Source organism: Lepidothrix coronata, unplaced genomic scaffold (assembly GCF_001604755.1).
Source record: "Lepidothrix coronata isolate B3197 unplaced genomic scaffold, Lepidothrix_coronata-1.0 Scaffold24, whole genome shotgun sequence".
In the NCBI taxonomy this organism is placed as follows: Eukaryota; Metazoa; Chordata; class Aves; order Passeriformes; family Pipridae; genus Lepidothrix; species Lepidothrix coronata.
The window spans coordinates 319,104-345,624 of NW_016690204.1; the positions used below are offsets into that span (position 1 = coordinate 319,104).

General features: G+C 41.1%; 2 protein-coding genes across 4 annotated transcripts in view; one reads left to right on the plus strand and one right to left on the minus strand.

Annotated features, from left to right (window-relative positions):
* IFT140 (intraflagellar transport 140) overlaps nt 1-26,521 on the plus strand; it is an 80,686-nt gene that overhangs the window by 11,877 nt on the left and 42,288 nt on the right. For 2 of the 3 annotated variants that reach the window (XM_017808830.1, XM_017808829.1), the window contains 15 exons: nt 675-796; nt 1,440-1,582; nt 5,158-5,333; nt 6,354-6,445; nt 7,578-7,684; nt 8,894-9,042; nt 11,144-11,347; nt 11,729-11,801; nt 12,950-13,041; nt 13,874-14,001; nt 15,548-15,665; nt 16,117-16,244; nt 18,612-18,762; nt 20,421-20,552; nt 23,186-23,382. In XM_017808830.1, the coding sequence (XP_017664319.1) occupies nt 675-796; nt 1,440-1,582; nt 5,158-5,333; nt 6,354-6,445; nt 7,578-7,684; nt 8,894-9,042; nt 11,144-11,347; nt 11,729-11,801; nt 12,950-13,041; nt 13,874-14,001; nt 15,548-15,665; nt 16,117-16,244; nt 18,612-18,762; nt 20,421-20,552; nt 23,186-23,382 (2,012 nt within the window). The remainder of the gene's footprint in view (nt 1-674; nt 797-1,439; nt 1,583-5,157; nt 5,334-6,353; nt 6,446-7,577; nt 7,685-8,893; nt 9,043-11,143; nt 11,348-11,728; nt 11,802-12,949; nt 13,042-13,873; nt 14,002-15,547; nt 15,666-16,116; nt 16,245-18,611; nt 18,763-20,420; nt 20,553-23,185; nt 23,383-26,521) is intronic. The other variant, XM_017808831.1, reaches the window with a different exon arrangement.
* Nucleotides 23,680-26,521, minus strand: part of TMEM204 (transmembrane protein 204) — a 28,742-nt gene continuing 25,900 nt past the window's right edge. The window contains exon 3 of the mRNA XM_017808838.1: nt 23,680-25,940. Coding sequence (XP_017664327.1) covers nt 25,696-25,940 — 245 coding nt within the window. The 3' untranslated portion in view covers nt 23,680-25,695. The remainder of the gene's footprint in view (nt 25,941-26,521) is intronic.

A 26,521-nucleotide genomic window follows, 5' to 3' on the forward strand; every position in this document is an offset into this window, starting at 1 on the left:
AGTGAGCTTTTTTTTTTTTTTTTCATTTCCAATCTTATGTGTTTCAAACTCAGAATTGAGTTTGCAACTACTTTAGTTTATCTGGATACAGGCTGGGATATCTAGAATGAGATGGAAGGAAGCTCAGCAGCTTTAGAAAGCTTCTGGCTTTTCCTCCATTCCTATAAATGGTACAGGTGGTTTTAATTGGGATCCTTGGAATTTGGTGATATTTAAAGCTGAGGGAAGAGTGAGAGGAGGAGCCAGCAAGGTCATAGGATCCTGTGATTTTCAGAGGTAACCAGCAAACATTGTATGAACTGCAAGTGGCCTTGTGGGACAAGAGTACAGCAGTGTCACAGATGCACAGCTGAGTGACCTTGTTTAAGCTGCAAGAGACAGCATTGCACTTAATAAACAGTTTTGGATGGTATAAATACTGCCATCTTACTATTGAAAAGAAGTTAGAACTTTTAATCTTAAGAAAAAAAGAAGGAAATAATGTAATGTTAAAGATAACTTTGATTCCCTGTGGCTTAGTTTTAAGTGAGAGTGATTATGTGTCAACTAAATGAAAGGAAAGGTTTTGTTATGTCAATAAAATGTTTATTTTATTTTTATGTGTAGTGAGTAGCTGAAGTCTGGATTCTCATCTGTGTGCAAAGTGGAATGAATTAACTATTGTCTTTTTCCAGCACGGTGTCCTGTTTCTGTGGAAGGTGGACCACCGAGGCAGAGTGCAGGGCCCTGCCCTGTTGAAGCAGGAGTATGGGAAATGCCTGGGGCACTGTGTCTTTCGGCCACCCCCTCCTGGCGAGTGAGTATTGGCCCTGGCAAAGCTCTGCTAGACCAGGTCTTTGTCTTGTTCCACAGAAAGAAAGTCCTACTCACAGATGAACTATTTTTAAATATATGAAAAAAGGTTCTTCTCCTAACTGCCCTTTATTTCCAAGCTCTTCTCCCACTCTGGTAGCTGTCTCTGGCAACAGGACTTCCTCCTCTTGTCCGTACCTTCTATCTGTTGCTGTTAACTCTTTTGTCTTTAGTTATAATGAGCAGTGTTGCTGATCGTGAAAAGCACACTGGAAACATGATTATCATTAAAGTATTGGCAAAAATAATTAGAAGTCAGTTCTTAAACATTATTATTTCTTTCTTCTCCAAGCAAGAAATAGGAAACAGCTCTAGTAAAAAAGAAGAGTTTTACTTGCCTGGGCTCTTCTGTTTCATATCTCTGTAAAAATAATAATGCTTATGGAAAAAAAAGGTGAAACAATGCAAATGAAAACTAATATTAAATTTTTTTTTTGTATCTTTTTGAGATTGCCCTTTTTCCAATCAGTGTATGAAACATCTTTTTTCTTTTTATACAATACAATTAGTTAACGAGGCATCCATTCTTTGAGACTGAAACTACTCTGTTCTGTAAGGAATTGGGATTGAAGTATCTCTGTTTGCAGGGACTTTGTACAGCTGGCAAAAGCAGCTGTGAGTGGTGATGAGAAGGCCTTGGATATGTTTAACTGGAGGAAAGCTGGAAAGGGATCACCTCTGAAAATGGCAGTCCAGGAAGGATTCTCCTTCTTTATCACTTTGACAGATGGTAAGAGCAAAACCACTTTTCCAGTCTGCTGGAACATTTCCTTAAAGCTTCAAAATAGCTCAGTGCATAATAGTTCTGTTTTCGTATATCTAACATCTGGAGTATATCCATATATCCATCATGTTCATATATTCAACAGGGTAGAGTATTCATAGGAGTTGTAGAATGTTTGGTGGTAAGAAGAAATTAATAAAATTATTTAAATCTTACCATCTTCAGGGTGGTCCTGTCCACAAGGACACCAGAGGTATTGGGTTAGTCAGGTTCCTGAAGAAGTGAGCACGAGGAAAACCATCTCTAACACAAGTGTAGATAAAATTAGCGGTTGTCAGCACTTTGTGCAAACCTTCAAAATAATGTGTGTGTCGTGAGGTGTTTTTATCTATAAATAGGCAAATGCTGCTAAAACATACCTCCTAAAATAAATTCTGAATTTGCTTTTTCATGTTTTTCTCATTCTTTGAAATGATGCTTCAGTCTAAGACAGCAAAAATAGTCTGCGAATCTGTTCTGTTAGTTTTCTCCCTAATATCATCTCTTCCTGGTCTTTTCCTCTTTGTGGTCTTTTCCTCTCCCTTTTAGCCTTCTGGGTACTAGTTTGCCCCAAGCAATTTTCTTCTCACCCCATTGTTCTCCTGATGCCTTCTCTCTCTAACCTGCTCGTTCTGAACTGGAGACAGAATGTGTGTGACAACTAGCAAAATGAGTATGTTTCTGATAGGTGATTTGAGTATATAGTCCTCTTGATTCAAGTGTAACTACTCTGAAAACATTTCAGTTACACTGGTTCTGCAGCTCAGTTACAGTGTGATTCAGTGTTTTATCAAGAATGACACCCCCCGTTTACACCAGTACAGCTGGCAGGAGTGGCATGGGCCAGCTGCGTGGTTGGAAAAGGCTTACAGAGCACTTCTCAAAGGTACAAGGAGAGAAGGAAGCTTTGAGCAGCTGTGCCTGTTCCATCCTCACCTTCAAAGCCGCTGTTTTGGTGGTGCAGAGCCCCATCTAGGGACAGGCTGTGCATCCTGCAGGTGCTGTCCTTGCTTGGGCCTCTTTGCCGCACTTCTTAAATTTCGGTCAAGTGGCACTGTTCCTTTTGAGCAGCCGCGTTGACTAGGTTGGTTTGGGCATGTGTTTTGGACACAGTTCTTAATCTGGTTATTGATTTGCCATAGCTCTCAAATGTCCTGAGAAGGACTTGGGGATGTTGGTGGGTGAGAGGCTGGACATACCTTGTCTGTGTGTGCTGGGATGCAGAAACCCTCCATGTCCTGCACTGATCCCACAGCGTGGGCAGCAGGGGAGGGAGGGATTCTGCCCCTCTGTCCCCTCAGGTGAGACCCCACCTGCAGTTCTGTGTCGGGTCTGGGATCCTCAGCACAGGAAGGACATGGAACTGCTGGAGCGAGTCCAGAGGAAGCCACAGTGATGATCAAAGGGTTGGAGCCCCTCTGCTCTGGAGCCAGGCTGGGAGAGCTGGAGGTGTTCATGCAGAGAAGAGAAGGCTCCCGGGAGACCTGAGAGCCCCTTCCAGGCCCTGAAGGGGCTCCAAAAGAGCTGGAGAGGGACTTTGGACAAGGGCCTGGAGGGCCAGGACAAGGGGGAATGGCTTCCCACTGCCAGAGTGCAGGGATAGATGGGATATTGGGAAGAAATTGTTGGCTGTGAGGGTGGTGAGGCCCTGGCACAGGTTGCCCAGAGAAGCTGTGGCTGCCCCATCCCTGGAAGTGTTTGAGACCAGGTTGGACAGGGCTTGGAGCAACCTGGGCTAGTGGAAGGTGTCCCTGCCCATGACAGGTGGGTTGAAAAGAGATGAGCTTTAGAGTCCCTTCCAACCCAAACCATTCTGTGGTTTAACAAGATGAAATTATCTGTGCAGTGTTTTATGTCAGGGAGAAAATAAAGCAGTGGGACAGGACTTTAATTTTTTTTTTTTTTTATATATGGCTGGAATGTAGAGGATGGTAATGTATTTGCAAGATTTTTGGAAATCTAAACATTCTTTTAATTAGATACATCATATTGTTCCTTGGGTACAACATTTTAGCATGGATCCTTAATGTTCATTTTTACACATTTGCATTTTCTGCTTCAGCTTTTGGGGGAAGATACTATTTAATTTTGCAGGGTTTTTTTTGATTTGCACTGTTTTAAAATATCACCCTTGTATAATACCATGATTTGCTAAGACATTATGTGGGTGTGGCATGAGATCTGTCGGGTTTCAATTACATTGGTTTGGGTGATTTTTGTAATACCACTTGCAAACAACCATGTAGGGGTTTTCACTGCCTAAACCTGGGCATGCAGTGGGCTGAGGCCAGTTGTATGACGTTCAGTAAGGCCAAGAGCTGGGTTCTGCACTTGAGTCCAACAACCTCGTGGAGCTGCAGGCCTGGGACAGAGTGGCTGGAAAGTGCCCGGCAGGAAAGAACTTGAGGGTGCTGGTCAGCAGTGGCTGAACATGAGCCAGATGTGCCCAGGTGGGCAAGAAGGCCAATGGCCCCTGGGCTGTATCAGAAGGCCCAGGGCAGTGCCCATCCCTGTGCTGGCACTGCTGAGGCACCTCCAGCCCTGGGGGCAGTTCTGGGCCCCTCAGACAAGAGACATTGAGGGACTGGAGCGTGTCCAGGGAAGGGAACGGAGCTGGGAAGGGGCTGGAGCAGCAGGAGTGGCTGATGGAGCTGGGGGGGGCTCAGCCTGGAGAAAAGGAGGCTTGGGGGGACCTTCTGGCTCTGCAACTCCCTGACAGGGAGCCCTGTGTCAGGCTCTGCTCCCAGGGAACAAGGGACAGGAGGAGAGAAAACAGTGTCAAATTGTGCCAGGGCAGGTTTAGGTTGGATATTTGGGACTTTTTTTTTCCCTGAAAGGGTAGTCAGGCACTGGCACAGGCTGCCCATGGCAGTGGTGGAGTCAACATGCCCTGAAACGTGGCACTTCATGGTAGGGTTTAGTGGGCATGGTGGTACTTGGTTGAAGGTTGGACTTGATGATGTTGGAGGTCTTTTCCAACCTTAATGATTCTGTGATTCTATGATTTATAGAATAGTACAACTTAATGAAATGATAGTGACTTTTAAAATGTTGATGGGTGCCGTAGTTGCTGTTGTCAGTGTTCTCAGAAAGATACAATCCTATTTGCCAGGGAAATTAATGGATTAAAGCTGAATTTGATGTGTGGTGCAGTGTTTCTAAACAATGGAGAACTTCAGGTCTGCAGTTTTCTGTCATCTAAACTGTGCTGTAAATTGGACCAATTCTTAGCTGCCATTCTTCTTTCACATATTATTTCTAAGACTGAAGATTTCAGAAGCCATCTTTCATGCAGAAAGTTTGCTTGTAGTTTAAAATTATTATTATTGGATTTCCTAAATAGGGAAAAATAAGCTTTAGTTTATTGCTCCTGTCAGCTCTCATAGTCTGTATTGTGAGACAAACTATAAGACAAAAGAATTGTTGGTTTTTTACCTTTTCAGCACTTGTGGAATGTTTTGTTAAGATAGAAAGCAGCAACTTTGGGTTTTGTAGCTAAAAGCTTTTGACTAAAAGCTACACCTTGTTTGTGTGTGCTGCAGGTTCTGTGCACTACGTGAATGAGAAAGGTAAGACAAGGCAGGTGTTGTCCACTGACAGTCTGGTCCGAAAGCTCCTGTTGCTGGAGGAAAGAGATGTTTTACTTATAATAACAGAGAACCTGCAGTTGTCCTTGTATGCACTTACTCCTGAGGGAGAGGCAGAAGAGCTCATGAAGGTAAGAGTCACACTACAGGGTAAAGTTGCAATATTTATTCTTTGTAAGTATTTGTTTTTGGTTTTTTTTTTTTTTTTTTATTATCACTATTTTGCCTACAAATGAATGAACTGTCATTTTTGTTTCTCAGGTGATGATTTTTTGATTCTGTGATCTTGTCTTCCTATTTTTTCATAATTTTCTTTCATTTTGATCCTATCTTAATCCTTTTACACTTCATTGCCTTTTCGTAGTGAATTGGAGAAAAATTGGAAATTCCAGTATAATCAAATATTTTTTAAAATATGTTGTGAATAAATAGTCAATAATCTGTGTCCTCAAAGATTTGGAGCTTACCTGTCTTTCAGCACCTCCTCTGGGTGACACTGCCTTTGCACATCTGAAAGATGGTGTCGTTTTACACGCCTCGAAAGGCGAGGCAGCTTTCGAAAAATTAAAGCCCAGTAGTCACAGAATCACAAATAATAATGGAATGACCCAAAAATTATTTGGGGCAAAAAAGGGCAAAAAGCAAACAAACCTCTTCCAGGATTTATAATCGCCTTGCCTCAAATAAAATACTGCACTGTTACAGAATGCTGCTTGTGGGTGGAACCCAAACCTTCACCTTCCTAGGATGTTTTTTCTCTTTATCTAAGATAGAAAAAGACTGGACACTTGTGTATTACAGGAGTGTCCACCTCTTATTGATCATTACTTATGTTTGACTAGAAGTAAGATTTGGTATTTCACGTTTTAAAGCAATCTTTATCAAGTTCTAAGAGAAGACCTAGTGCAAGAGTGAAAAACTGCTCCTTACCTACTTAATTTAACCCACTGCAAGGTTTCTTTTATTAAATTTATACATCACATCTTGATGCACTTAGTGGTGATCACTATTAGTCTGTCTGAACTGACAGATGGGTCGAGTTATTCTTACATCTTAACTTTTTAGCCAAACTAGGCAGTTCAGATGCTTATTGTCCTTCAGTGTGTTCCTCCCACCTTCTGTAAATTTATTTATGTGCTTATGGTTAACAGGTGAAGTTAAGTGGGAAGACTGCTCATTCTGCAGACATCATTCTGATAGACCATAGCCTGGTTGTTACAGCGCTAGGTGAGACAGTCATCAGGTAAGAACCCTCGTTTGAAAGTTTTCTGGATGCCCCTGAGAAGGGCCAGCTGAAAGGTTTACAGTCTGCAATGAACTGAATATTTTGCTGAAATGTTGGTTGTGGGTTTTTTTACCAATAATGAAAAACTCCCAATATTTCCTATTTTTTTTTCTCAAAATAAATAGAGAAAATGAATGAAAAATCTGTTTCCTTGAGGACAAAAACTGATTCTATATGGCCTGCTTTCTCTCTAAGGTATTTTATATTGTTAGGCAGTGCTACCCAAATCTGTTCCTTCCTTGAGTGCTGTTATTGATTTCTTCTAAAAATAGACCCACCTGGGGGTTTTGCAACCATTTAGCTGCTCTTGCCATTGTTCCTGTCTGATCCTTAGGATACTGATAGCATCAGCAACTGGAAAAAAGTGCTTACTTTTCAGGTCATTTCTCTGTTACTGTAATATAAGACAAGTAATTAAGTTTCTCCTGTCCCTAATCCTTTAAAGTACGTATGTTGCTTTGCTGTGCTGTTATGTTACTGTGTTCTGTAGTTTTACCTTTTTGGATCTTTTTAAAATATTTTCTCCCTGTCTTTACTATGACTTGCTGTACCTGTTTCCTCTAACTTTTTGGAGGGTGGGAGTGTTCCATTAACATTACTAGCTCCCTATCTGCTACTATCAGACAGGATCTTCTGTTAATTTTATGAGAATACAATAAAGACCAAGTATCAAGAAGGAATATGTTTTATGGCAGTGTTTAGTTCTAGAAAATAAATCCTGGAATCCGAAGGACTGGTGGCTAACCAAGGGATATTCTTAAAATAGGGGAGGAAGCATAAGTAGGGAGGAGGAAAATTGCAACTAGCCCTCATTTTTTTTCTTTTTTTCTTAAAGCTGATTTTGCTTCTGATACCTTTCTTCATAGTAGAATATCCCAAAATGTGCTGCAGATTAAAAAGTCAAAGGAAAAGGATTGTTAAGAAATTCACATTCCAGAGGCAGCTGCTGACAATTTAATTTTAAAAATTGCATGATCTGGGTATTAGGGAAATAGCAAATTCATGTCATGTACAGCATCCTATTGAACTGTGTTTAGCAAGACACTTGGAAGGAAAAGCATTATTAACACTCTTGTTTTGTGTGCCTTAGGTTCTGGGATTTGGACCGAGATGAGAACTATGTGCTCTCCCCTGATGTGCAATTTGGCTTTGAAGGAGGAGAATGTATTAACTGCGTGTCTTACTGCAGTGCTAAAGGTGAGAAGTAACATGGGAGCTGTGATCTCTTGGTCCTAATTCTTGTCAAACCTCAACCTTCTGTGCCCTGGAGTCATTTCAGTATATTTTCCTTGTGACTGAGGGTCTCGGTGGCAGCATGTGATGTAGAAGGTTTTAGTTTGGATCAGAAATGTGCCTTTGAAGGTGCAGGGAGATCATTCTATACTCCACCACACCTTAACTTGCTGTGGAGTTGTCTCATGGCACACAAACTGGATTCCCTTTGGTACTCCTGGAGTACTCCTAATGCACTCCAGCATGTTTGGGGCATTCAGCCGACAAGCCCACACTACAGCTAATGCAAAGGAGAGCTCACCAGCATGTAATGTGTGGATGCCAGGTCTCGAAAATGGATCTTTTCTACAGAGCTACTCTTGTGCATCACCTGGTTTGCCAGTGCAGGCACAGCTGCTATCTCCTGGAATGGTTTTCAGTGGTCGCTTGCCCATGGTGACTAAAAACCAGCTATTCAAAAATAAACATGGACTGTATGCGGAGCAGCTGAGGGCACCAGTTTTGTTCAGCTGGAGGAGACTGAGGTCAGACCTCATCAGGGCCAGCAGCTTCCTCACAAGGGGCAGTGGAGGGGCAGCTCCGACCTCTGCTCTGTGTGACCAGGGACAGGACACAAGGGAACGGCTGGAGTTGTGTCAGGGGAAGGTTAAATTGGATCTCAGGAAAAGGTTCCTCCCCCAGAGGGTGGTTGGGCACTGAACAGGCTCCCCAGGGCAGTGGTCTTGGTTCCAAGGCTGCCAGAACTCAAGGAGCATTTGGACAATGCTCTCAGGAACATGGTGGGATTGTTGGGGTGTCCTGTGTAGAGCCAAGAGCTGGACCTAATGATCCTTGTGGGTCCCTTCCACCTGAGGATATTCTATGGTTCTGTATTCTCATAAATGGTTAAAATGAAGTCATTGTCTGATATATGTAAAAGATAACTTCATCTGGTAGCTTAAAAAGTGCACCTTGTGATGCACTTCTCCAATGGAACTTCCACAACAATGGAACTTCTGCCATTGTTTCTCCAGAAAGATTCCCCAGTCCAGGACTAGGATTTTGGTTTGCAGTGAGTAAGGCAAAAAATGGTTCTGTCCAAGGTGGATTCTCAGTACCCGAGAACTGGAGTTGGCTGCCTGTTACATTGTCTAACATGGGTTTGTTTTCCTGAGGTGTGTTTGTGAATGGCAGGTCTCCTGGCAGCTGGAACGAGCAAAGGGAGGGTAGCGATGTGGAGGAAAACAGCAGGATCTGACCAGAGCACATGGGCTTTGGAGGGCAAGGAGAAGTGGAAGTTCCAGGCATCCACAGAACTTGAGGGAAACGTCACTCAGATAAAGGTAAGAAAGGAAAGAGCTTCCTTGAATGTTGGTGGGACTTCACAACAGTTGGATGAATAGAGCACCTTTGTGAAACAGATGAACACAATCATTCTCATAAAGATATGTGTCCCACCACAGGTTGGTCCTCCTTAGGAGGAAAAACCATGAAAATCAAGTAACTTTTAAAATTGAAATGGGCAGAAGTATTCCCTGTTTGTAACTAGTCTCTCCATCATGTGTCTCATCGACAAACCCTTTGGATTCAGCACCCTGAAGTCATCTTCTGGAAAAGAAAGGTTGTCAGGAATGTCAATTTTACATAAATTTATAAAATAACAAGCAGGAAAAGCTGACTAAATGCATACTTTTATTCATCAATAATTTTCTTCTTTTCATCAATTTCTCAACATAAAGTTTGCTCTTACTGGTAGTTATGAAAAATAAAAGGATGTATTTTTTGGTGAGAGGATGGGCCATCTAGAATGGAATGCTATGTTTTTACACACCAAATGGTATTTCCAGCTGCTTTTTCATCAGAAAAACATTTCTTGTTTGCCACATAATTTTATAATGTGTGATATTGTCAGACTAGATGGGAATAATAAATTTACTCTTACAAATTTGTAAACCAAATGCTTTAAACCATCTCTACTGCTATTTGCACTATTTTTAATGCTGAAGGCTGTAACAAGATGCAGCATTATAATATATTTTAACCCATCGCCTGTTAAGTGTCAGGGTTCAGCATTTTTATTTATTTGGAATATTTTCACTTGTCACAGTGAGGTTAAACACTGTCATTCTATACCTATTAGCATTTTGATGTATGCAGAAGAGAAATGCTAAGTATAACAATCACGAATTTAACTTGAAAAAGTTTTATATTGATAAACAGCTTTTTTAACCACCACCATTCTACTAAAAGGCAAAGCTTGTGCTTTAGGTTCTCCAGCATTTTTGTTGTTGGGGTTTTATACCATATTAACTCTTTTCAATTTTAGAGTGTTTCTATTATACTTTATATCATTCTGCTGCTGGTTTCATATGTGAGAACAATCCCCATTATTTTTCATAAGAAAAGAAAATCAAACAAATGTATCTGGTGCCTTTCAAGAGAAAGTAATTTTATATTTGTTATTATTCTGTTTCCACATAAGAGTGAAAAGTATTTAAAAAGCAATGGGAGTCCATAACACAGTCCTGCTTACAAAGTTAAACCAGAAGTGCTGTGAAAATAGAGAATCCAAGTGTTTTATGAACATGCTTCAGTAACAAAAGGTCCAGGATATAGGAAATAGTGTGTGCCATGAATATCTCAAACCTCTGCTAATAAGTTGAGGGAAGGGAAGAGATACAAGTGTTTCTTGCCCATTTGAGCCTTCGTATCCAGATAACAGGATAGGAAGCACTGTCCAGAAGTAGCACCTTGTTCCCAATGTTTGGGAGCATAAACAAAAGCATTGCCAAACAGTTGTCAACAAGCACAGTGGGTTTATCTCATCAAGCTGTCTTTAATTATGGAAACTCTAGATTATTTTTGTTGTAAGGAGGGCAATGAAGATGATGAAGGGCCTTGATTTGAAGCCATGCGAGGACACTGAGGGTACTTGATGTGGTCAGCTGGAGAAATGGAGACTGAGGGGAGACCTGCAGTTCCAACTTCCTGGGGAGGGGCAGAGGAGGGGCAGGCCCTGAGCTCTGCTCTCTGGGGACCAGGGACAGGACCCAGGGAATGGCCTGGAGTTTTGTCATGGGAGCTTTGGGTTGGATATTAGAAAGAGTTATTAAACCCTTTAAATACATGATGCTCTCTTGCAGCAGTAAATGTAAGGTGGTGCAATAGTATCTTAAAAAAAGAAGCGGTTTTAATTTAAAAACCAGCTCCTTTACTTAGACAAAGGGAGTCTGAGTAGCTGGATAACAAGCATAATAGTTTGAATCTGTAATAATTCCTAGTCATTGCCTATAGCTGTATTTAGATAGTAGAATTTCATGTATGTATAAAAATGTTTATTTATTTATTTGTGTCCTTCCCTATGTCATCTCCTTGGGGACATTGCTGTGACTGTTCAAGACCATAGATGAAATGGTGTGTTTTTTCTTTCCCCGTTCTGTACAGTGGGGCTCCCGAAAAAACCTGCTGGCAGTGAACAGCCTGAGCTCTGTGGTGATCCTCAGCGAACAGGCCATGTCGGCGCATTTTCATCAGCAGGTGGCTGTGGTTCAGGTGTCTCCCAGCCTCTTCAATGTGACCACCTTCAGCACAGGAGCCACGCACAGCCTCCGTGTCGATATGAATGTTAATGGAGTCTTTGCTACTAAGGTTAATTATTTTTTGTTTTGTTTTAATTTATTTGCTTAATCAGTTGCCCAGTTCAGTGTATAGAGATGAAACATTCTAAGTCTTTAAGATAAACTTTCTTTGATGTTCAGCTTAGCGTGTTATGGAGGTAGTGTTGTAATGGTAGCAATGGTGCTGTGGTGGAGCTGGTTTTTCAGATAGCACAGGGACTCAGGAATTCTTGAGGTGCTGACCAGAACCCAGAGAACTTCTGGATTACCAAAAGCCTTCCAGCCCAATGTACAGAGGAACTAGTAAATGGTGGCTATTGTGGTGGAGTTCTTGCTGTGTTATTGTGTACATTCCTGTATGTTTCCAAAGGAACTGAATGTACACAGTCATTTGGTGTTTTGTTTGTTCTAGGATGCTCTAGTATTCTGGAACGGGAAGCAGGTGACTGTCTTTGAGTGTTCAGGAGATACCTTCAGAAGTGCAGGTAGGACTTAAAACACTGGTCAGAGTTGAAATGATTCTTTTCCTCCAGAGTTATATGTTCTCTTCATTCATGGTAGTTAATGGACTGTAGTCATAGAATCATGGAAGAGTTTGGGTTGGGGGGGACTTTAAAGCTCATGTCGTTCCAACCCCCCTGCGCTGGGCAGGGGTACCTTCCTCTAGACTGGCAAAAAATTCAAGGCTTGAGGAAACAAACTTCTATCTGATGTAGCTAAATTACATTGTACAGGGCCTTGCACAAAACATGATATGAGGATAGAACTGCTTTTTTTTGTTTTTGTTTTTTTTAAAGTGCATCATTCCAACATTTGATTAAGAACAGAATTTTTTCTTGTTTTTGTACCTGTGGCTCCTGTTGCCTTTACAGATAGGACATGTCAACGGCTATTGAAGGCTTTTCCACTTTGCTTGGGGGAAAGTGTCATCAAGGTTTCATAGCACTTAACATAAGAACTGGGTTTTAGTCCCAGCTCTCAGGAAAAGTTGTCCCATAAATTTCTGTATATAGAGCTAATTAAATTATTTTTTTAAGTGATTAATTCTCCCTAATTATTTCTGCCTTGAGTAATAAGTGATGCAGAATTCCATCAATCCTATCCAAAATCTTGAGGTTTGTCTCTTAAGAACCGTCAACTGTTTTCTGCTAAGTGCCTTATCTTGTCTACATTTACTCCTTTGTAAATAATTTTCCATGCTGAATTACTGTGTTATTACCACCACAGTCCCAACAATCTGTACCACTCCTGAAGTGATTGCAGAGCCATAGATTCCATTGTCCCTCTTCAGTTGCAGTTTGATGAAGGAAGGAGTGAATTCTCTTACCAGAATCTCACATGGCACTTACCTTTCTCTTTCTTTCACTCCCCATATCAATTCTTTGCCCTTCCTCTCCCATTTGTTTCCACGGAGAGTGTACAAACACCTGTTTACAGTGGGAGCTCCAGGTGTTGAATGTAGTGGCAGAATGGAAGAAGGTGGCAACACCAAGGAGTTTGGAAATCAGTACAAACTGACAGATTGGAAAAGGGATTTGGTGCAAGACAGTGGAAATTGAGTGCTTTAAGTTATTTTTTTCCCTTTTTATGGAACCTATTTATTGTAATGATGGCTTTATTGTGATTGTCCCAGGCTCTTTTCTTTGTGACTCTCCAGTTCTGTCTGTGCATGGAGAAAGTCTGTACACAGTGGAGCCATATCGGGTCCAGGTCCGCACCTGGCAGGTAAGGGCTGAGGAAACAGTGAAGGGACAAATATGCCTTATTGTTTTCAAAGATTGGTGTTAGAACTTAAAATTTAAGTGGGTGATCTTTCCAAATCTATTAACTCTACCTTTGTCATAGAAAAAATACACTGAGTATTTCAGCAGAAAGATCTTTGACGTTTTGTGTTCTTTAAAAAGTCTGTCACTTTGAACACTACTGCACTGTAACTAAGAGGTATTTACAGACTTCAAGAGGATCAAAATTGCATGCAGGTTGAATATGTATATGGATATTACTGACAGGAAGATGAACATACTGAGGATTCTTACAAGATAATGAAAAATACTCTCTGCACATTTTGTGTGTTCTGCAAAATCTTTTGCTGAACCTTTGCAGCCTCTGCTAATCTGTGAGAACCAGAAAGAGAAATCTAATTATCAGAGTTTTATGATACCTCATTTTATTTAGGAAATAAATATTGTATTTTAGAATAGGTGTGATTTATCACATAAATATAATGTATTTATTTTTGCAGCTTTGTATTTAAGGACCTTCAGAGACCATTACTCAGTTGGAAAAGGTTGCGTTATTGAAGAGGAAATTATTGGAAAAGGATGTGTTTTAAATTTAGACTGTTTTTGAGGCTACATGCATACCTGAAACACAGATTGCTTTTGTAGGGATTGTGTATGTGTGTGTGTGTGTGTGTGTGTGTGTGTGTAGTTTCTCCACCTTCCTGGGAGCGATTTGCCTAACACAGACGTTCAGCAGTTCGTAAGTTAATTTGGTGATAAGTCCCTTCTAGTGAGGCTGTGGCCACACAAACCTGGTGTTACATGTTTCTTCCTAGGGCACAGTTAAGCAGCTGCTGGTGTTCTCGGAAGCAGAGGGCAGTCCATGCCTCCTGGATGTCTGTGGGAATTTCCTGGCTGTGGGAACCGATTTGGCTCACTTGAAAATCTTTGATCTCTCGCGCAGGTATTAATAAGGCAGTTAAAAATAATCTGTTTATAGTTGAGCATACATCTTGTGTGGAATCTTTAGTTGATTTTGATCTGATGAAAAGCGACAGCCCCTTTGAATCTTGAAACAATACATGCATCCTATGGGAGCTGATGACCTATTTCCAAAGCAAGGGAAGAGCCATGGAATAATTAGACAAGTCATGGGATGATGATGATTATTATTATTTTAAAAAGAGAATACAGTGAGCTATATTTCTGTGGATTTAAAAGTTGGTGGAAAATTTATGGAAGATCAAGGCAAGGATGTCCCACATTTCTTCTAACAACTTGAAGAAGAATTTAATCTCAGAAGAGTTGAACTAAAGAAACTCCATATCTCCTCGTAAATCAGAAAACTTGTTTCAGTGAATCTGTGGAGAAAGTGAACCAATAACCAAACACTCTATTCTTCTTCCTGCTTATGTTTACAAAGAAGTTTACCTGACTTTTTTCAAACTTTACTGTACTCGTTTGCTGACAAACATGAAAAAGATATGTACTGACATGACCTTCAGTTAGAAAATTTAGCTACTAATAACAAATGTAATTTTGAAAAGCTGAAAAACCTGAAGACAAATAGATTCTGTTCTTCCTTGCATGCTGTCACCAGAGGAATGCTAAAGGCTAGTTAGTTACCCACTGGAAACTACCTGGGTTAGGATCACACGGATTCCACCTGGGAAACCGCTTAAAGGTTACTGGATTTGGGCAGGTTGTAACTAGCACAAATATTGGATTATGATGTTGGATAGTGGAGAAAAAGTAGCTTCACTCCTGCATGCTGTGTGAAATTTTTGTGTTTGGTACTGAAAATACCCCTTCTGTGAAATGATGACAGTATAGCACTCTTTAATTTCAAAGCACCATAGTTGGCCTAGAACAAATGAGAGGTCTAAACATGTAACCCAACAATGTTATTTCTGCAGAATCAAAGTGATTTTTTTCATGGAATTGTATTATAGATCTAAATTGCTGTCACTTCAAATTACTGTCACTTTTTTGTCATACTCTTTTGTTTCATGAGATTTGTCCTTTGTTGCTGACTGATTGCTGGGTTTGCATCTATACCAGCATTAAGATTCTTTTGAGATAAGAAAATATATAAATACCTCCCCAATGACATTTCTTTACTCCTGCTCCACCATGTGCTTTCCATACACAGAACTTTCATGTGATGGGCTCTATTCAACATTCGTAGTACTTCTGTAGGAAAAGCAGGCCTCTGAATTCAGAACTCTGGTCAGGTGTTCTTGCTGTATAGCCCTATTTTGGGAGTCCTGTAGAAGCACTGGAGTTTATTTTTGCTGATTCATTGAGAAAAGAATGTCCATTAACTTATTCCTGAAGGAAAGGCAGTGGCAGCAGTCCTCTGGAGAGGAAGCTGGAGTCTGGGGCAGTGGTGTCATACAGTGGAAATAGTTTGTTTTTAAAAGTCTTACCCATAATTCGCGAAATGTTTTGGCTGACGCATATTACCAGTTGCTTGCCACCATATGATTGAAGTTTATTCCCTCCCCCAGAGAGGCAAAAGTGCACTGCAACAGCAAGGACTTATCCCAGCTGCTCCCTGGCCGTGGAGGCATCGCATCTGTCAAGTGCAATGCTAATGGCAGCAAAGTCAGCATCCTGGTCAGCAAGGTGAGGCACAACTCTTCACCCACCACCTGGGACCTGCCCTGTTCACACTCTGGTGCAGGTCATGATTACTGAGGACTCAAGATTCACTTCTCAGAAACAAACCTACATGGTCCTTGCAGTGTACTGAGTTGTGTCATGAAGTGTCGTGTCCCAGCGTGTAAATAAACACTAAAATTAAGGTCTCTTAAGGCTTTGTACCTGTGGTGGGAACAACCCAGAAAGGGAAGGAGTATTTTAGTCAAGAAAGTTGCTTTGTAGCATTTCAAAGAAATCCAAGGCTGACTTGATGGAATAGAAAAACAGCCAGAAGTTTTCTGGTATTTCTTCCTGAGAATGTTCTTGTGTGATTACCAGTAAAGAAAGTTGAAAGCATGAAGCAGATGAGGTAAACATACCTTTTTTCCTTTGTGACTTGAATGCTTCGGGAACTTTTTGTTTTCCCTTCTTGTAGGCAGATGGGAACATCGATTCCAAGATCTGTTTCTATGATGTTGAAATGGACAAAGTTACGCTCTTTGATTTCAATGCTGAACAGGGAGATGGTGGAGAGAAGCTTTCTGCTGGACAAGGCATTGGCAAGTAAGGAGCTTTTATTTCAAGAAGCTTTAATGGTGGATTTAAGATGGGAATCTGCCCTGTGAAGACAAGCACACTGTGATACTGACATTCCTCTGTCTTGTGTAGGAGCTTGTATGAATTTAATTATTTTTTTTCTAGAGAACTAATGAAAGGTGGTGCATTGTATGTCCATCAGGCTGTATCCCTGTTTGTTCCAATACCGGGAGCTAGGGAGTGTTAGACGAAGATACTAGAAAGCAAACTCAAAATAAGGAGGAGGAGGAGGCAATTCTTCAGCCAACATGCAGCTAAGCTAGGGAGCTCCTTGCCAAAGGAAGTTAGAGGTGATGAAGGAAGGGCTCATGGAGGTATTGGAGAAATTCACAGAAGAGAAATGCAGGGAGAGTTATTAGCTATGTGGAATCCATGTCTGGCTCAAGAGGTCTCTAAGGGGAGGGTGATTGAGTGTAGGGGGCGTATGTGCAAGGTATTGCATGACTGGAATTAGGATCCAAATCCTAAAGTAAAGAAAAATCTTGGAAAACTACTCTTCCTTGAAGAGTTTACATGATAGGAACTGAAAAGAGGACATTTTGAAGGTCTTTGTTGGAAAAAAATATTTTTAAAGTGCAGTAAGGGATGTTTTTGTATGGGTAAAAACTCATGAAATATCTACTTAGAACTGACACCTTTGTGTTCATGCAAACTGTTCTGTGGGAAATGCAAAGCTAGAAATCCTAGGAGCACAATGCAATGAATTAGGAATTCTTGTGGAAGGACAGTGGAATGTTAGGGTACAAATTCCAAATTCCCATCTGGTTTTACAGTAATTTTTCTGACTGTATTTTTCTTAAGAAAAAAACAGCATTGGAGTAGGTGGATTGCTTTTTTAGAAGCTCTCTGCTATGGGTATTACAAGCGAAAAAAAGGAATTACTCGTCTTAGCACTGAAAACTCAGCTCATCAAAAACTAAGGCCAATGCAAATTTAGGGTCTTATGTCTTGGTCAGTTATGCAACAGTGTAGTGTATGAGTAGTGAGGAAGTTGTTTCCAAGTGCAATATGTTGTGTAGCCCAACAGAGGCCGTCCCAAGCCAGTACTACTGGTTCACTGCTGTTTGAGCATCAGTGTGAATAATCCATTTATCTGCACTTCATTTTAGAGGTTCTTCAAATCAGAGCCAGTAAACTCACCAGGAAGTCATAATAATCTCTGCCTCTTCTGCTTCTCTTTCCCTCCTCCTGAGGCAAAATCTAAACAGTCCGAGCTTTTTTACACAAATACTGTTTTTCAGTTTGCAAGTTATTTATTTTGAATTATGTGGCAGAGAAAGGACTTTGAGTATTTCTGCACCTCTTTGAATCTCTTTTAATTTGCCTTCCAGCCCTATTCCAACCCTCCCCACAAAGTTCAGCCTTCAGTGGTGACAGCAAATGAGAAAATATTTTGATGATGTCTTTGGTTTCTCTTTTAAAAAATGTGACACCTCTCAATATTCTGTATTTCTTCAGAAGAACACTAAGCCATTGCTAAAATAGTCTGATTCTGTTTGTCTGGAGTCTTGGCATGGCTGGCACTGAAGTAGTATTGAAATGCCCCAAGGAGGCAATAAGATGTTATTATTTAAACTGCAGCCAGAGAGTGGCTTTCCCAAGGCTGCGGGGGTTGTCCTGGTGCTGTTCCACAGTGCTTTAGAATTCTTCACCCGCAGCAACCGGGGGGGGGGGGTTGGTACCTTCTCCTGGGTAACAATAAACAGGCCTCAAGTTGTGCCAGGGAAGATTTAGATTGGATATTGGGGAAAATTTCTTCAGGGAAAAAGTTGTCAGGCATTGGAACAGGCTGTCCAGGGCAGTGGTGGTGAACACATCCCTGGAAGTGTTCAAAAAATGTGTGGACGAGGTACTTGGGGATGTGGTTTAGTGGTGAACATGGTGGTGGTACTGGGTTGATGGTCGGACTTGGTGATTTTAGAGGGCTTTTCCAACCGTAATGATTCCATGATTCTAAGGCCGAGCTGAGGTAGCCCCTGTGCTACAGCACCTACAGCAGCAGCAGTCATTGAGATGGATTGTTTGAAGGATGTTCAAGTGTTTCTGTAGGACCTAGAGTCTCAGGGGAGGCAGATTTTGGGTGCCTCTTTATATTTGTGGCAGTACCAGCTTTTTCCTCACAGAGATGTAGAAAAAATATGTCCCGAAGCCATGGTCAGTGTATACAGACCAAACTAACAGTGTCATGGCCATGTGTAAAGTGTCAGGAGGCAGGAATATGTATCTGGTTAATGCTATAATGCAGAGAATAAATAACATGCTTTATTTACACTCATGCACTGATAGGGCTGGAATTATTTTGTCTCCCTTTCTACATTTTTTCTTATCTCTTAGTAGGTCTGTATTGGAGTATCCGGAGCTGCGCAGTCACATCCCTGTTTGCCATTTCTGGGACCAGAGTGAACCAAGGCTTTTTGTATGTGAAGCAATTCCTGAAACGGGACTCCAGTCTTCAGATCAGAAGAAAAACCAGACCGAGGGCACAGTACGGTCTTTCTTATTTATTTTATCTTGCTTTATGTGGAGTTCTCCCTCCAAGTAATAAAGTCTTTGGATTTGTTTTAGGATGTGGGAGAGGGTAGTACACATTATCTGGGACAAAAATAAGTGGTGAAACCCTGTGTTTGGTGTCTGTGCTTCAGGCACTGTATGGCAGCTCTCTGGTTTGGCCCCAGCTTGCACACAGTGAAAAGGAAAAAGAGGGGATTCCTTATCTCTGCTAGAATTTTGGGGATAGCCATAATGTAAGCTTGTATCCGGAGCACTGCTTTTCAGGTGACATTATTGGGTGGACTGATAATCTAGAAGTTTTTAAATTAAAAAAAAAATGCTGGTTTTATATCTTGAGTCTACTTTTAGCAGCAAGAATGAATTTGGTAGAATAACAGGGATACTACTGTTAAGTGAACAGAGAAATATACTCTTTCCACCCAGTCCTTCCCATCTTCTGCTTTTCTGGATGGACATTGGACGTTTTTAAGACTTCCCAAATTATCTGTTATGGTCTCTTTTACATTAGAAAAAAGATTTCATTTTTATTGATCAGAAGTGATCTAATCAAAGATTTCTTTTATCACACCAAGAATTCTTCCCCTCTTCCCCTGCTACTGTGCTTGTAGAGGTCCTTACCTCTTTGTACAGAGCTACCTGTCCTGCATAAACATTCTGTTGATTTGAAATGCCCATATTGATCTCAAGTTTTATGATTCGTGCATTATTTTAATTAAACCTCTTAAAATTAGAAATAGAAAGTTCTTTGTGTCTTTTTATAGGTTGAAATGACCTTAGAAAGATCATGAGAAGATGGGGAGTAGTGGAATAGGGATGTCTCAAAAGGCCTGGGTGAGGTCTTCTAGCCAGAGGAGAACACTTTAACCTAATATTCCTTGTGTAAAAAACTTTAAATGTTTGGCTTTTACATAAAGTTGAAAAATGAGAAGATAGAAAAGGAATGCAACTTACTTTTTGACCCTTATTCAACAGAACGTTTTACTGTTTGCTTATGCTTTAAGAAATGAGAAGTCTGATTAACTTCTGTTGGAAATAAATGTATTAGTTTGGCTTGAGTCAGGTCAATATTTCAGCTGTTACAGGAACTGTTCCCTGGGATCTTAAAGCAATCAGTGAGCTGCTGAACTTATAATAGGAATAATATGATTTATTTTTTTTTAAAGTTGAAAACAGGTGTGGCTGCCCCATCCCTGGAAGTGTCCAAGGCCAGGTTGGACGGGGCTTGGAGCAACCTGGGCTAGTGGAAGGTGTCCCTGCCCATGGCAGCGGGTGGAAGGAGATGAGCTTTAAGGTCTCTTCCAACTCAAACTGTTCCATGATTCTGTTTCTCTGCCCTGAGCCAGGTCTGTCAGGAGGCTGCTGGATCAGCTGTGGCCTGGGGCTTTTCTCTCTGTGGTGGGTGAAAGTGGCTGCTGGGAGGCAGAGCTGGAGGTCCCTGTGCAGAGGGAGTCTCTGGCTGCTCACAGCAGGGAGGAAGCCTGTAACCTTGCCCTCCCCAGCAGCTGTGTATGTCAATGTATATGTTGTTATTTTCAAGAGAAGCTTCTGCCAAGTGAATATGGAAAATAAAAACAAAAAGAAAGAAGGATATTGCAGCATAAAACCAAAACAATGCTTTGCTTCCTTTTCCAGATGGATGTTTGGATTATATCATTCTTCAGTACTGAAGAGCATGGCCTTTTGCTGCAGGACAGCTTTCCATTGCCTTCATCCTATGAAGTTCTGCTGGGCATAGAGGTGCCACATTATTACTTTGCAAAAAAGGTGAGGCAATCTTTAACAATTCCTCCCCTTCCCAGAAGTTCAGACTTTCCACTACATAGGGATCAAATTTAACCAAATTGAGTCTGGGGTAAGTAGAGGAACTCCAATGGCAGTGGCTGCATCACATGTAGAAATGACATAAAGATAATTCTAATGCAGGTGAACTTGGCAGGACTGTGGAATTTGCAGTGAGTTGGCTTTTTGTGGGTATTGCACACTGAATGTGACATACAAATGTAGGAGAAACAGAAATTACCAGGGAATGCAACTTAAAAAGGGATGTGAAAAAAATTCTGCTTTATCTATTCACTGTGCCTGTTGCAAGTACAGGTTGTGTGTGTGTGTCAGATTTACGTAGACTGTAACAGAGAACACTTCCTACTAGCTTTGGCAGAAGCAACCCACTTCCTTGTTAGAATGGAGCTTAATCCCCAAGAATAGTTATCTTGCACTGTCACCAAATACTGCAAATGCCAGGAATGCAGGCTCTAACCTCTTAAACTTGAATTTCAATCCAAAACTGTTTGGATCTCAGGTAGAAAATACCCTGCATGATTCCATGCATACTGGGAGAGCTGCAGCCTGTTACTTACAGATTGGTTTCTGGTGAAGCGCTGACCTGAGTTTCCTGGTGCCTCTCCGGATGATGATTTGCTCTGTTCCTGTCTTGTAGGGGAGTGTAACAGGGTGTTTGTTCTACTAAGGCATTTAGTTTTGTAAAATCTTCAGGGAATTAATATTAATGAGACTTCTAATCCTCTAAGTCATCTGGCTAAGGCCAGTTAGATCATGCAAACCTAATTTCCTGTAGTTTAAGAGCAGTGTTAAACAGGGAAAATGTATTGAGGTGTTTTTCTACTTAATGTGTTCAGATTCATACAGCACTTTGCAATTTGTCCCTTTCAAAGCGCTGCCTCTTGTCACCCTTCCTGTGCAGATCAAGCTTTTAGAGTTGTACTCTGTTTTACTTTCCTTTTTCCCTTAATTTGAAAGGTCAAATGTGATATGCTACATTTTCCAGTCTTTCTTTTAACATGTCTCCAACATGTCTTTCTCCAACATGTCTCATGCTATTTTACTTTGATATTATGTCTTTTTTTTTTTTTAAACTCTGTATGGATTATTGCTGCCATTAGTTGTGTTTTCGGAGGGGATGTGTCTATAAACCTGTAAGTATCTGCATTGTTTTGCTCCTCTTCCTTCATCTTCTTCTCCTCTCTTTTCTGTTTCTGTTTTCTTCCTTGGTAGGTCTCTTCATGACTCTTCATGACTAAATCACTTGTTACACAATAATTCATTTGGGAAGCCTGATTTAGTATATGAACAGAGTCTGCTTTAAATACAGCAAATTGAGCTGATGCAACAAGCCTGTTTTGACCAAGTTTCATTCCAGGGTTTCTCCTTAGTTGCTACAATATCTTTACTGTCCTAGTTCCAGAAATTCCCCAAGTTTTAGTCAACCGTATTTGTGCTTTTGATTTCTGTCTTTTACTGTATCTAAGACTTCCACTGTAAAATAATATAATGCTATTTTTCTTGGCTTCTGTAAACCTTAATATTTAGTTATCTAAATATACAATTGAGGTAGAGTGTATGTGCAACTTCATGACTCAGATGATCTTCCACTGTGCTTGGCCTGGGAAAGTTTCCTTGTTATACTCCAGAGAGATCATTTGACATTGAGGATTGAGACTTTATTCTTCTTCTGAATAATGACTGAATTGCTTTGAGCTTTGTCAGCCTTTCAGTGACTGGTGAAAGTATCTCTGAAGCTCCAGAACTGCTAGTTGTATAGGGAAGGGTTTGAACCTGAGCTTCAGTATTCATAAGCTTCACACGAAGGCAAGGATAAAAGAACTAGGTCTCTATAGTTAACTTTCAGAACAGCAGACTAATGTTTGAGAAGAGACTAAACTTGGAGAAATGCTTATCTGAAATCTTCAGAAGTCTGGGGACTTAATTGTTGCTATTATATTAGTAATATAATAATATAATAATAATAATAATAATAGTAGTAGAAGCCAGTCTTCGCAAGCGAAGATTTGGGAAAGGTCATTAACCCTTCGAGCCTGCGCAGTGGATTTTTTTAGGTGAGACAGAGCGTGCGCTGAACTGAGCCCACCCTTTAATCCTGAGGTTCATCTGCCGGGGCCGAGCAAGCTTGGACAGTGGCAGTGAGGGTCTCAGAACGTAGGTTTGTTTAGAGTGACCTTCTCTTAGATGGATTGCCTTACAGGGCTGACGAGCTCCATCTGCCCGGGGGCTGGGAATCAAACCCGGGTCGCAGCGGTGAGAGTCCTGCACCCTAACCACTAGACCACCAGGGGCCCCAATAATAATAATAATAATAACTATAATAATAGGAGGTTGCCTCTCTGTGGTATTATACCAGTCTCCAGTGATCACTGACATACTGTGGTTGTTCACTGCAGTATGCTCATCTCTTCTATGACATTCCATATTTTGGGGCATTTTCCAGGAAGTTCCTAAACCTCTCAACTGTTGTCACTGTTGATCATGGTCCTGCGGAAATAAACAACTTGGACTGTAGTGGGAGTAATGTAACTAATTACATGTACAAAGGACTGAGTTTCAACCTGCCTGATCCCTAAATGCCAACCTTCTGCTTTTAGCTGGGAGATTCTGAGAAGGGAGCACCAGAGCCTGGCTCAGCTACGGTCTCTCAGATGGTTGCAAGGAGACCCATGAGAGATTTTATTGGCTTGGGAGACTGTGATAAGACCACCCAGGATGCCATGCTGAACTTCAGCTTCTATCTGACCGCTGGAGACATGGATGAGGCCTTTAAATCCATCAAGCTGATAAAAAGGTATCAGAACTATTTGTATGTGTTTCTTTTTGGGTGTGGTTTATTTTTTTTTTTCAAAGTTCGTATGAAGTGTTGATCCTTCTAAATTCTCCTTACCTTTTCCCTCTCTGATTTCATTCTCCCTTTCATTTTAACAACACGAAACATTTATTTTAAAGACATCTTCATGCATTCTCTGCTTATTCTTTGTCTACAAGATATTGCAAGCTCTGTGAGTCTTTTTTAAGAGTAACTGATAACCAGCAACCTTATCCTAAGTATGAATGGCAAAAATCTCACGTCATCACTAGAAGGAAATGAACATTCACAACTTTATTTATACATCTAAAATAATCACAGTAATACCGCGTATTACAGATTTACCAACCACATAGCTGATTTTTAAATTTAAGTGTACATTATTATAATATGGATATTGAAATATTAGGAGAAATAATATAATGTCTCTTAAATACTCCACAATATTTTATTTTAAAAACGCCTACATTTAATCATAGCATATTATTTTTGGAATTATTTTTTTTCCCAGAAAGTAATGCAGGCAAATGAATACTAATCTTAGTTGGTTTTTACAAACCTACTGCTAGAAGAAACTCTTTGTCAGCTTTATGGTGTTTACCCTGATAGTCTAGAGCAGTGCAGTTGTTCTAGAGCATCAGTCTCTGCAGAGTGTTGCTCACTTGAAACGTGGTGCAGAGCAGCAGTTGGGGTTGAGTTTCTTATCACATCCAAACTGAGTGCAGAACAGAACTCAAGAGCCAGCTTGATGATCACATTTTAACAAAGTGTGGAAATAGAGAAGCAAAGCAGTGTTCTCAGTTGGGAGCAACGCAACAGTCCTAAGGGATTTGTGACATTCACAGCTCATGGTCCGTCAAACCTATGCTCAAAACTGTCAAACTGTCAAAACTGTGCTCAGAGCAGCATCCTGAGAGCTTTTAAACACCTGACATTGCTTCAGGTTCCTGTATCCCAAGTGTTCCTGCATAATAGTTTTTGGTGTGTTGTTTTTCTTCCTGAAAATTACATGCACAGGACTTTTGTGAACCTGTGTGCTTCTCAGGGTGAGACTTATAATAAGCCTCATTCCAAAGGTATTCATTTTTCACTTTGTTACCACATCATTAGCCACCAGTGTGCTTGTAACAAATGTGGATAGAGCCTTCCTGAATCTTCGTTCGCTAAGCCTAGCCATGACCAAATTAAGTTACTAGGCAGGTTGTTTTCAAATCTCATGCTGAAGTCTTGTATATGTGTCTTACTTTCCAGTTTGGGTGCTTGAGTGGCAGCTCTGTTCTCCAATGTTCCCTGTGTTATGTGCCTCTGAGCATTGCTGGGCAGAGCTGGTGTCCTACCATAGCACTCTAATGTCACAGCAAATGTTAAAGCTGGCTGGGAAGAAAAGAAACCAATTTGGGCTGAAATATCTGTTTTTGATAATAGTTCCCAACAATGTAAGTTAATCATATCTGTGATTATTAGGGAGTCCAGGTAACCTCCTGAAGATATTTGCCCTCAATGTAACACTGAAGTAGATTTTTCAGCAGCATGTGTGGCCTGTTCTAGCTGCGTACCCTTCTCATTTTTATTGTCTGTTTACACATGGGACAAACCCAAACCTTTGTCTCAGGATACAAAAGAAGTGTCTGAAAAAATGCAACTTAATTCTTCTGCGTTCCCTTTCTTTACGTTGAAATAGTTGGACTTGCTTTTGCTGTTTACTCTCTGGGCTGTGCTGGGGCTGGGAGCATGTGCTCCAGCTAATGGGAATCCATTCCTTGTAGAGAGGTGGATGGAAGGACTAGAGAGTCATGAAATTTGAACAGCTGTTAAACCCGTCCCTTATTCTATAGTGAGTTTTCTGCTTTCTCAGATTGCCTGTTAACTCCAAAGCCTGTAGCTTTTTACTTTATTATTAGGGAGCAGGAGAACTTGATGCAGACAGAGAAAATGTGTGTTTGGTTCCCTCTTTCCTGTGTTCTCACTGCACACACTCGGTGTCTTCTCCAGCTGACCCTGCTGCCATGCAGCTGTGATTCTCTGTCAGGATTCTGACAATCCAACATTCTGTGCTGTACAGCAGAGGGAGAGGGCAATATAATATAATATATAGAATATTATGTGTTTTATACATATATATATATAGAGAGAGAGAGATGGAGCCCATCCAAATAATAATCGAGGGCCTCTGCCCACAAGAGTGAGCGTTGTGATGTCTTTCAACCCTTAGTTTTAAATTATAGCATATATTTATAGAAAAACAATTCCAATGCAGATCTCCTTGGAGATCCTTCCCCTTTCAAGTGCTCTCCTTCAGCATGGTGACTCCACGTAGTCGTTTTCCAAGCCCCGGCGAAAGCGAGCGGTCAGGGTGCGGCTGATGACGATGACCCGGGGGGCCATGCAGTCCTCGCGCCTGTGGAGGATGTTCCAGATCAGGATGGCAGCTGCCAGCGTGGCCAAAAGGCAGGCTCCAATGTTCAGGTAGCAGGACCAGGAGAGGTTGGTGTATGGCCCGATGCGGTAGAATGTCACCAGTCCAATAACCAGAACAAAACCTGCAAGCAGAATGGCAGCCTTATTTTTTAATGAATTCTTCTCTTGAATTTCTGTAGTGGAGAGATGCCATAGGCTTCTCAACATTTACAGACTCAATGACTATAAAGCCTTTCCATCCCTATTATGATGTGCTGGATGTGTTCTTGAATTCATATTTGGGCACGATGGTACTGCCTTAAACAGAGGCTCAATGTTAGCCCTGTGCCAGGGCCTCACCACTCTCCCAGGGAAGAATTTCTTCCCAAAATCCCATCTAACCCTGCCCTCTGGCAGTGGGAAGCCATTCCCCCTTGTCCTGTCCCTCCAGGTCCTTGTCCCAAGTCCCTCTCCAGCTCTCCTGGATCCCCTTTAGGCCCTGGAAGGGGCTCTCAGGTCTCCCGGGAGCCTTCTCTTCTCCAGGTGAACACCCCCAGCTGTTGCAGCCTGGCTCCAGAGCAGAGGGGCTCCAGCCTACAAAATTATTTTTCACTTTCTTAAAAGAAGTAATTTATGATTAGATTGAAACAAACATACAAAGAGGCAAGTATGCGTCTAACTATTTCCACTAACCAAGGAAAGGTTTCCTCTTTCTTCTCCTACA